This window comes from Armigeres subalbatus, chromosome 2 (assembly GCF_024139115.2).
Source record: "Armigeres subalbatus isolate Guangzhou_Male chromosome 2, GZ_Asu_2, whole genome shotgun sequence".
Classification (NCBI taxonomy): Eukaryota; Metazoa; Arthropoda; class Insecta; order Diptera; family Culicidae; genus Armigeres; species Armigeres subalbatus.
The window spans coordinates 148580988-148593363 of record NC_085140.1 but is presented as its reverse complement, the minus strand read 5'-3'; the positions used below and the strand labels follow the sequence as shown (position 1 = coordinate 148593363).

At 37.7% G+C, this 12376-nt stretch overlaps 1 protein-coding gene across 5 annotated transcripts in view; it reads right to left on the bottom strand.

Annotated features, from left to right (window-relative positions):
- Positions 1-12376, bottom strand: part of LOC134210992 (band 7 protein AGAP004871) — a 457813-nt gene that overhangs the window by 57797 nt on the left and 387640 nt on the right. The window contains exon 2 of one of the 5 annotated variants that reach the window (XM_062687491.1): positions 622-654. The exons of the other annotated variants lie outside the window; for them this stretch is intronic. Within the exon in view, the coding sequence (XP_062543475.1) occupies positions 622-654 (33 nt within the window). The remainder of the gene's footprint in view (positions 1-621; positions 655-12376) is intronic. 5 annotated transcript variants of the gene reach the window in all.

Genomic DNA, 12376 nt, shown 5'->3' with positions numbered 1-12376 from the left:
TCTTATTTGATAAAAATGAAAATCAAAAGCGTTTAATTAAAATTACTTCTGCTACTTCAAATGATTCGCTTTTTATTTCACCTTTAGTTTATGCTATTTGAATTTTATCTCGCCCTAAGACGTAACGAAAATATGAACAAGTCTATTATACACACTAGAAAAATAAAATTGTGCTAAACTTCATGCGAAGGGGTAGGTTCTACTGTTCTAGTTGTTGACGATTGAAGGATGGTACAATGAATCGAAAGGTAAAACAAACAATCAAGGCAGTTGCCGTTTCTATAATAGCCCGGATGGCTGGATCTCCTCATTGAAGATTCAATTTCGAATTGCATTTGAGGAGGCAAGGCTGAGTGTGGAGAATGGTAATCTACTCATAATGGTGGCATGCAATGAATTTCAAGTAGAACTAAGTGAAAATCGTGGTGAGAATAGAAGAAAGAGAGTAAGTGAGGGTGGAGTGGTTTGGAATCAGAAAAAAAAACTTTTGACCGAGCAAATCGAAATAGTAGAAACGAAAAGGAGAATAACCAGAACCGGAAGATGCTCCGTCCTGTCCTGTCACCAGGATTCGACGAGGGCCAGGCTTTTCGACAGGGACACATCGCCGCCGGGACTTACCATAGAGCAAGAGGGACTTTTTCATTTTAACATCTATAAAAAAGACAGCAAGTAAAAAAGATGGAAGAAAAAAAGAGAATGAATTAGTCGATGTGATGGTTTGATTGGTTCGATGATTGTTTCATTGGACTAAATGGGAGCTATGTGATATTCGACTGATTGGTAGTTTTCGTCTTACTATTCATTAGAAATAATTGTGATGGTCATTGTAAACATGGAAACAATGTACGGTGATTCAAAATGAAAAACGAAGGAAAATGATTGATTGGCATGCGTGGAAAGGCTTGCATGCTTAATGCTTTAACAACTTAGTTTCAAAACTAATTGGAATAAAATGGAAATCAATTGGAGGGTTTGAATGTGTGTATAGTGTTGTACTGTTTCTGGCATGTATCTAACAGTCGCCTAACTAAATATAGATGGCATGGAAATTGTTTGTACATACTTATCTGGATTTATGTTTGATTCAGATGAGGATTGCAAACAGTCCACACCTTAGTTTAATCACATGAGTTATAATGAGTTATAATAATTTGTTTCGATAGATTTTCCTGTTGAAATGATTTTTTTTTATATATTTTTCAGTTTTCCTATTCTAAGTCATGTAGCATATATGCAATATATAACATCCCAAATTAAATTATAAAAGATTTGGTACAAGAACTGTCGAGCTCTTAGCACGACATATTAGGGCTTTATTGATCTGTCCTATTTGGATTTCCAAATTATTACAACCCCAAATACTAATAAATTCTTTATTACTTGCATTTTAGCCTCAACTACTGGAGATCGAATATCGATTTAAACAGGTAAAATTTTAAACTGTTTCATGATATCAAAGAACATTCAATGCATTTAGTGATTTATAATTAATGAATCTAAAGCACGCTATACCGAGAAAGGGATAATTAACCAGATACCAAGCAGCATAGTTCCAACACATAAACGGGCTCCAACCTTGTGACAGTTGTACCGTGGAATGTTTGTTCCGGAGCATTTGTCATTTCCTACACCACCTACATACTTCACGTGTTTCAGTAAAGTGCTACAAACACGATAATCGCACACGCCATCGCCGACTGCACCGTAATTGTGGTCTTCGTATCTGTATCAACGGTGGCTGTCGTTGGCAACACCCGCAACGATTCACAGCGTGATACCTCTGGTTCGTTCCGTTGAATGCATTCGTGCAGTTTCATAACTTCAGACTGCAGCTTCATAATAGTCCAGCATGGGTTAATGATGGTGATATAAGCTGGAGTGGAATGGGACACCTCTGCATGATGAATGTTGAAAACTTCAGAAGGCAGGAGTGTGGGACTACAAAAACGATTGAACCTAATTTGACTTGTATTGGAAAAAAAATCGTTAATTTTTTTTCCATTAGCCGACTGATTAAGATTGTATTGTCATCATCCCTCTAAGTAGAGTATTTAAAATTTTGCTCTCTTGTTGTGAAGTGAGCCTATCTATTCAAATATTCTCAAATTTCCGTGAGAATAGGGACATAACTTCTGATACAAAAGTCACCACGAGTGATATCGTCAAATGGCAGGCGACGACGATAGCAAGGCTAGCGGAATCCAACAAATGATTGCAAAAATCAACTATCCGCCATTCGATGCCGAGGACATTGAAACGTGGTTTCTTTGTGCCGAAGCTGGCTTTACTGTGAATCAAATGAGGCACGATAGAATGAAGTACAATACCGGAAATACAACGCCTAACTTATTTGTTATCAGGCATAACACTTGGCGATCAGAAAACCATTGTGATTTTTGGTAATACGCGTCGTTTGGGGGGCTTAGGCTGTATCGACAGTGTCCTATCTAGTAAGTGGCTACGTTCTCCACCGAGTACAGTGCATACGATTATTGTCGCAATGCGAAAGGCAAGTCTCGACGAACAAACTACGGTTGCTGATAAAATGATGGAAGCCCCATGTAGCGAAGTGTCCGCAGTGAAGTATTCTGAACAGCCAGTCATGACATGGTATCGACGCTTTATCACGTCACTTAGATGAAGCGTTGGCGGGATATTTCAGAAACCATGATCCTGAACGAAACCATTCGTGTATCGTGTAATCGTCTCTTTCATTCGCGATAAAGAGTACCATGCATAGAATGGCATTAGGGTTAAAATATGCGAAAATCAAGAAGTTTGTAGCGAAAACACGCTCCGTGCATTTTTTCGACCCTGTACACTTGTACATGAATTAATTAGTCAAGTCCAAACCCAAGGCAGTTACGAACTGAGCATTTATGCGAGCACAACTCGAGCTCGAAATATTTTTTTAGCGCTTTGTCACACAACACAATGAGCACTTTTGCAAGCACCACTCGCGCTCAAAATATTTTTTAGCGCTTTCTCACACGCACTGAGCACTTTTGCGAGCATCACTCGCACTCACAATATTTAAAATAGTTTTAGCGATTTGAATACGCACTGAGCACTTTTTCAAGCACCACTCGCGCTAAAATATTTTTTTGTAGTTTTATTGGGCATTTTTATTTATTAACATTGATCAGTCCATCCTTAATTTAAAAGACAGTCAGATTATCTGGTGAATAGAACGTAAGTTCTAAATTATGCCCGGCAAGGATCGCCAAATGTGTGGCCTCGTGCCGTCGGAAAAGGACCAGCCGAATACGTTAGGTAATTATCGGGAACAAGATAGTACTTACGTATTGTCCGTAACTAATCAGGGGAAAAACTGGTTGCTTTGCAAACGTGTTGTAATTCATGGCCTACTGACGCTGAATTCAAATAATGCCTCGTTGTTAGCGCGGTTGCGTATGGCGAGTCACGTGAGACGTAAGATCGCTAAGATAGATATCGGCTATGGATATTATGCATATTATTCACTGCCAAACGAGAATTCAAATAACTATAAATTCATGGCACACAAAATCTACAAGCAAGCGCTAGACTGGAATTCGGCAGGACATTGCAGCAGAGCCAGACCCAGGGAAACTCAAAGCTTCAGCCCAATCAGGTTGTACGCAAAGGTGACATAGAGCTACATAGCTCTATGTAATGGATATTATTGGAAATTTTAGTTTATGTGTCTTCAGTACATTGATATTTCAGTATTCTTTAAATCCCAGTATTAACCCTCTCTTGAATCTCTAGCCGACCTCCGACGACCGCAACCGATGCTGAAGGTTTACAGTAGCAACCGTTACCGACGCCATCGTTGCATTGCATTCAATTCCCTACAGATATTTCCGCTCTGCGTCCGTTGAACTGAATCGAAACTGAGCGCCCGCACGAGGCTTGACTTTGCGCCCATAACGATGTGACTTATGCTGATCCCATTCTTTTAATAAACTATATTTTTGAATGGATCAATCAAGGAAACTCATATTGCACGCACCGCATCAAAGCAGCGTCACTGCATATGTATATTACGTGTCGTTTTGACGGAGCGGGTCTGATCTATGACGGCGCCACCTGTTCATTTCATAGCGGAAGTTTTTTCGTACTCGCGCCGCGCGAGTTATATCAGATTACGCCATTTATGATCATAAATATCATGAATTCAGTGTTGGTAAAAACTCAAAATCTCTAAACTCATGGATGATTCAAATCAAGCGTGAGTTGAAACGCACCCAACTCAGCACCTAAAAACTGGATGAGTTGAATCACCCATTTGAATCATCGTAGATTTTCTTTTGTTCTCCTTCGTTAAAAACAGTGAATTGACGTTGGTCGCATAAAATATTAGACACTGTTTTATGTATAAGTAATAAATTGCCCCCAAATTGATTTCAAATGCGTTTTTAAACCAAAATGAATTTTTGGCAAATGAGTGAAATTATGCATTTTAGCATGAAAAATTCAAACCAACACTGCTCGCGCGTCAATTTGTTCGGGATTTCACGGGAAGCGGATGCAACATCCTCGGTAGCAATAAACCACTGTGGCAGCGAGTTCTTGCAACTGCTACTAGCGCAGCTACTGTCGGCACCCAAGCTAGAATTAAGGAGAAGCATCCGCCATGAAGCCAGTCGAAACCCCCTTGGTTCAAAATGGAAAAGCATATCGTTAAATCTAGGGGATTTCAACGCTAGGTGGTCATCCTACAAGGGAAGTCAGTGTAGACGCGAGCGCTGGATGCGACACGACAAGAAATTTGAAAGTTTATTGATAGTAATTATTATTCCTTCATGTGAGTAACGTCAAACGTCGCGTCTAATCTGACAGACACCTAACAAGCAGTAGAAACGAACCAAACGTTTCCCAGAACGCACACACTACAGCAGCAATAAACATTCCGAGCGGCTCCACTGGCACCAGCAGACGTGTGCGAAAAGCTGCAGTCAAGCAAAACGCCTTCAAGCTCTCTTCGATTTTCAATAATGCGTCTTCCGATCAATGAGAGCCGCCAAACCAAAATCTAAACATTGCGTCAAAATGTCGATCGCTAACGATGGCCGCCAATAATTTTCCACAAAATACCGAATCACCGACGCAACCGAAGCAAATACATTTTCAGCAGTTTTACTGAAACCGCTATAGCTGCAATCGATGCGAATCTACTGCAATCAGTTGTTTGATAATTTCTCTCCAACTATCTCTGCGGAATCTCTGAACAACGTCACCGATGGTAATAATTTTCCCCTGCCTATAAACGCCACTGATATCGCTACGTAACCATTGCCAATAACTGCCATCGATACTCGAGTTTTCAATGGTGGTGTAGGGGGTGAGTGCTAGTAATGGACCCCGTGCGTATAATGGACCCCCTGAACAAAACCCCAATTTAAACGCTGGAATCAACTATTTTCTGCAAACTTCCGTCGAAATGAGTTGCTTCATATAACAGGACAGCAGTTCCATACATTTGTTATGGTCTGGGAAGCGGGAATTTAGTAATATTAACTAATTTGTCAGTGTAAATACACTAAAGGGTCCATTACTAGCACATAAGGGGGGGGTCCTTAATAGGCACAAGGAACATGTGGGAAAAGAACATGTAAATCAATATACCATAATACGTATATAAACAAACTCGACGTTGCGTATTATGGACCCGGGGGTGGCCATAATAGGCATGCTAGCTACAGTATTTTAAAATGCATGCTTCAGTATAGTAAAAATGAATGTTTTGGCTAGTCTTATGTACGAATCACGTTGCTGATACTCGTTGCTTGTCATCTAGTGCAGCAGATCTACAATTCATCAATTAGGTGAGCCAGCCAAGGGCTGAAAGCCTCCTTAATAAAGATACAAAAAAAAAACAATTTATCAAGAGGTTCGCTTTAGCGGAGCGACTGAAGTAAATTTCAGTCGTTAAAGGGTCCATTACTAGCACTCACTCCCTAGTAAAAATTAATGTTTTAGCATGTTTTATGTACGAAACGCATTGCTGATAACTGTTACTTGTAACCTGGTGCTACAGAATGGCAATATGTCATGATTCTGACTCTGCCGAAGCGATTGAAGTAAATTTCCGTCCTTAAGTGGTCCCACGGTGCGCCGGTAGACCGTTATTATAAAATAAAAATGTCCATCAAAACCAAGTACAGGGCTCGATTCCTATGGTAATTCAGCACCTCTGGACCATTTTTTTAAAAAATCCCTAGGAGGAATCTCGAGAAATCTTGATTTAAACTTTTTTGTTAAGAAATTTCAAAAGAATCCATATAAGAATCCAAAAATATCACCAAAAACCCTGATTAATCCACCTAGACATAGACATCACTTCTATTCTTCTTGTACCTGCCGGGTCGGAAGTAACCACCATCTTTGCAGGGTTGCTGTCCGGCATTCTTGAAATATGCCCTGCCCATCGTACCCTTCCAGCTTTAGCTACATTCTGGGTACTGGGTTCGCCGCAGAGCTGGGCGAGTGCGTGGTTCATCCTTCGCCGCCACAAACCATTCTCTTGCACAGTGCCAAAGATAGTCCTGAGCACGCGTTGCCGTTATTAGAACTATAAATATTTATAGCTGACTTATCTTACCAAACAGGCTTAAGTATGTTTTTGTATGTCCAACTTGCACGAGTTTAGTATAAGTGTTGCTTTCCATGTTTAATAGAATGAAAGGTAAACATTAATTTTAATGTTGTGATTATGTTCACAATTGAGAGAAGTTAGACCCGAGTTCGTGTAGAATAATAGTAGTTAGAAGCTGTTATACTCGATCACAGCACTTATTAACCGATCTTTGCTGCCAAATCTCGTCAAAGTTCTATATGGACGGACTAGAAAAGCATGTTTGATATGTAAGCCAAGGCCTCTTCCGAACTCTGAAGCATGATAATTCAAGATATGGAACTTTGACGTGAATGGAAGCTACGGCTTTTTCAGCTGCTAGCAAAGCCATCAATTGCTTCTTCAAAACCATGCCCGAGCTTCAAAGAGCTGTATCCTGCATTCACGATTATGAAATCATTCAACCTGATCATTGAAATATTGATTAGAAAACTGTTAATGTTTAAGCAGAGTAACCGTAATCCAAAAGATCGGGATTTTAGTGAACCCTATGCAATTTGTTGATGCCTTATCTGTATTTATCTGTATTCACCCACAAATTTACTCAACATAGCGCTTCTCGAGAAACTTGAAAATCGTATTAACAATTCCGAACTAGATGTGTAGTGGCAGAGATGAGCAAAAGTTATTTTTTTCTTAATTAAAGTATTTTTAAAAGTTCAAAAATTCAATATTTTATCTTCGTCGTTACCAAAAACCAGAAGAATATGCACACAGCTTGTTATTTTTTTCTTTCTCTTGTGCATTTTTCCTTAATGTTTTCTTTGGTTCTCGAGATGTCATTCGATATGCCGAGCTCACTCTTGAAAATCGTACTTTTCTACGGGGATTTGTGAAAGTGCAATGATAAAAAGCATATCCTTACCGCCATCTTTGGAGTCATTACCGATGATCCTTTTGCGGGGAAATCTCATAATTTGATAAAGCTTCACCAATTCAACTGTTGCGGCATCTGACGAAGATTTGTCCTGTTATATAATGCTAAACAACTAAACTACTTTAAACAAATCTTTAAGTTGTTGGTTTTTTTTCACCAATTTCTTCCGTACTCCAAGTTTGATCTTTACTTATGATGCTCGAATACATTTGTGAATACAATAATAAAAAAAAATTTAAAAATTATGAAATAAAAATATAGTACAAACTTTAATCTTAATAGAATACTAATTTTCCAAGGATTGGATCATACTTAGAATGTTCTCGCCTTTGGCATTTAACAAAGAATCTGCAGCCTGCACAAGATAGATGGCTTCAAGCCATACAAGAAACATACCTAAGTCAGTTTGGTGAGTTTAGTCAGATGTAAAAATTTATAATTGTCATAAAGGCAACAAATGCAAACTGGTTGAAAACAACTTGGACCACTTTTTGGACCGCTTTGAAGGTATTTTGGGGATATTATTGAATTAAAATATGAATTCTTTTGAATTTTCTTAATAAAAAACTTCAAAGCAAGATTTCTCGAGATTCCTCCTAGGGATTTTTTAAAGAATGACCACAGGAATCGAGCCCTGTACTTGGTTTTGATGGACTTTTTTATTTTATATCAACGGTCTTGGTGGCGCACCGTGGCCATTACTAGCACTCACTCCCTACGGGGCTGTCCACAAACCACGTAGACCGAAATTTCACTTTTTCAAACCACCCGTCCCCCCTAGTAGACTTTTGTAGACTTTTCCGAACCCAACAAACAAACAACACGAAACAAAAACAAACAAACGAACAAAATCCAATTAATTTAATTACTGTTGAATTAAATTCCTCATAGAGGTGCGCCATCATCGCCGACACTTTTACATCGACACGCCAACGACAAAATCTGTCACGCGTCTGACCTATAATTTTCAACACCGGTTCAAAATTGTGAAAACCGAAGAATTTTTTGAATTTCGAAATATTTTGAGTTAAAATTTCGAGAATGTCAAGTCTCCAATAAGTTTTGAGTGAAAATTTCGTAAAATTTCCCAATTGATAACCTCGAAAGCTTCCAGGTAATACTCCAAAGAACTCTTCGTGATAATTCCGATGGTTTTCTCGAAAATTCCATGCTGAATAATCATCTATTGAAATCCCCAGATTTTTCTTCTGAATTCCAAAAGTTTCCCTGTTAAAAAAAACCCGAGTAATTTTCTGTGAAAATTTAAAACTATTTCCCATGGAAATTTAGAATGGTTTCCTACGACGTTTTTTAATTTCTCTTGCAAATTTGGAGCAATTTTTTGAGGAAATTAAAGAAAATCTAAAGGACAATCCAAAGAATTTTCTGAATAATATTCGCTGTAAATCATGGAGAATTTTTAGCAACAATTTTTGTGAACTTCTCGTAAAAAATTCGATTTTTTTTTCTGAAAATTAAAAAGCCAAATTTAACAAAAATTGAAATTTGTTTTGTGGGAGCTCAAACTGTTTTTGGTGGGAAATTCAAATAATTTCTCGTAGTAATTTTTAACAATTTATTTTGAAATTCCGAAAATTTTCCATTAATAATACCAAAGAATTTGCAATAGAACTGCCGAAGAAATTTACGAAGAATTCTCCACGGGCATTTCGAATAATTTTGCTTATATGTCCAAAGTATTCCTCGCGAAAATTCCGAAGAATTTCCGAAATTAAGAAAAAAATCTCGGGGACTTCCCATAAAATTTCCAGTGAATATTCTAAAGGGTTTCTAGTGGAAATTTCGGAGAATTCCCCTTACAAGTTCCAAAGAATATTCCAAAATGCTTCCTATGTAAATACTAAAAAAAAATCCATTGAAAGGCGACATGATTTCCATAGTTTGCAAAGAAGTTCCTGCCGAAAATTGAAAGAAATTCTAATAGAATTCGGCAATAAAATCCAAGTGAAGATTTTGGAAAATTTTCGAAAGTTTTTATAGAATACTTTGAAGAATTTTCCTGTTCAACACTAAAGAATTTCCTGGTGAAATTCATGATTGTTTTAACCGTAGTTCAGACTTTTGCGTGCTTTTTCTTCATTGAAATTCATAACATTTTTATGGAGAAACGCAAGGGATTATTTTTGTAAAGTCATGCAATAAACGGGAAAATCCTAAAAAAAAATAGTGAACTTTGCATAAAGCTGCTGTATAAATTCTTAAAAAAAAATAAAAAATAAAAAAGTATATGTAGACTTTTGGTATATTCCCCCGCCCTCCTTTGTAGACTATCGTAGACTTTTTTGAAGCCCCTTGCTCCCCTCAAGAGTCTGCGTGGTTTATGTACAGCCCCTACTCAATACGAAATCAACGCACAACTGTCATTTTTATTATTTCTGCTTTGTTATGCTATATGTTGTTGGCTGGCATGAGGTTTTTATTAATCTTCTTCGCTTGAGGTTCAACAACCGATTTTCGAGGAGACATTATCACCAACGGACACCTATCATCTGCTGTAAACCATTTTTTGAATTTAAAATTCTTCTAAATATCCTAGATTGAAAATATTATTTATTTGCTGAGTATGAAAAAACATCTACCGTGATTTGGAACCTATTCGCGAAGTCGAAGCAAAATTCTTCACACAAACAATGACAGTTCTTTATGGGTTTTTACAGTAGAGCAACAGAGAGGAGGGGATGGCGGCCATGTTTCACTCAAACTCTGACAGATAGCAATGGGATTTCCCATAGGAGGGAAGAGCAGAATTTGCTTCGACTTCGCGAATTGTCAATAGATGAATGAAAAACCGTGACAGATGGATAAACAAAATCAAATTCAAGGCTACTTTGATAAAAACTATAAAAAACTTTTCACTGTTCAATATTATGGCTAGTGTAAAAAGCTCGATAGAGAAGAGATGAACACCATTATTCTCGAACATAACCACAAAATGATTGAATCAGCAATGAAAAATATTTTTTGAACTATCGATCTTATTTATTTATTCCAAAGCAGTCAGTTCAACACCACCTCCATACTATATGATACTTTCACTTTATTACTAAAAATGTTTAAATTTCAAATTGTTCTACGAAGGCACATTTTTTATAGGAAATGTGTTTTGCATAAGAAACACAGCTGAAGAGCAGAACCAAATTATTCTTCTTACAAAGGCATAATCCCTTGTATATATCACAAAGAACCATGGCTCCGTAAAGTGTTATATATGCCTGAGCCTACCAAATAAACGAACTTGAAAAAAAAGGCATAATCTCCGCATTGAAACGAATACGGTGCTCAAAAACGGTATTGACCCTTCTTACCCAGTGACCCATCTAGCTCCACCTTACCCTATGCTCTGCATAGCAACTATAGAAAAAAATGTTTTTTTGGAGCTCTGAATCAAGGCTGACAATAGTCATTCTTGTCGTATGAAGAAAGCGAAAAAAAATTAGTCTTCGTCATAACATTGCACGACGCAACACCTATTCGTTTTCTTCGCGCCGCATGCGTACCACGACGATAGTCGCGCAGCCAAAAGTTATGACGATTTTCGTCGTCACTTCTTCACACAATTGATTGCACGTCACTAGAGATGGCCTGGTTAAAAACATAATAGCGTCTCAAATAAACAAATAGTAAGAACTTTGGTAACATGAATATATCGATAACATTCATAACGCTTTCATACGTTGCTTCAAATTCATTATTACAAAGAATTAGTAAAAATCTTCGCATGGCAGCTGCCGCCTGAAGAATAACGGTATGAAGTCTTCGTTCTTCGACGTCGTCATGACGATTTGGTTATACGACGAAAGCTAACATCATGCGCGTCATTGACGATGTGTAGAGTAGCAATGAAGACACTGCAACTCGTCGCTACTGTGGCATTTCGTGCTATGACGATGACTACGGTGGAGAATCAAATTTCGGACGCACTCAAACTTCGGACGCTTCAATTCGTATGGGAAATTTACTGAAATATTTCATCGAAATGTTTCGTCCAGCTGGGTAGAAAGGACTTATAGTTTTAGCTTGTTTTAGTATAGTTACATTCTAATAAGACATGTAAAAACAATGCAACGAAATGATTGAAAGACAGTCTGTGCTGTGCAGTGAGAATTGTTTTCAATTATTCTTCCCGGTACTGTGTAATCTGGTGTCCGAAATTTGAATCTTTGTGTCCGAAATAAGAATCCAACCCCGCCGGTGTCAGAGGTTTGATTCAAACAGAAGCCGGACATTTTCATAAATTGCAAACATTCTTCGCAATATCTTGCACATATTAAACACGTAGTCCAAAGATGAATACTTTACTTGATGATTGCAATGGAGATTTAAACAATGTGATTAAAAATGTGAGTAAACTGGATGATTTTATATCAGAAAGTGCTTAAGCGTCCGAAGTTTGAGTTTGCACGGTACATATTGTCAGCCCTGACCTCTGAATGTTCCCGGAAGTGGTAAGAAGCTGTGTTCTTGCGATTCGTTCATGAATAATAGTGTGATATGTTGCATGCATTTCTACTTGATACAAGTCTTGACACAGGGTTTCCGAAATCTGTTCTAGGTTTTTACGGATATGTCATATAATTCCAAAATGTTGAAAATTGATCTTTACAAAAAATCAGTTTTATGACACGATTCGTAAAAACAAAAATGAAAATTCATATGATTGATGCCATATTTGTGCACATTCGGATGCATGTTCTTACCTACAGCCCGAATCAAGCGACCCTCTAAAACTACAACAATTGATGGTATGTTTCTGAAGAGTTCAAGCTAATTTGTTGAGAACTGATTTAGCAAGAACAAAAAAATCATCGATATTCCGAATTTTTTTTATTGTTATCATCAAGAGCAACCGTTTCAAC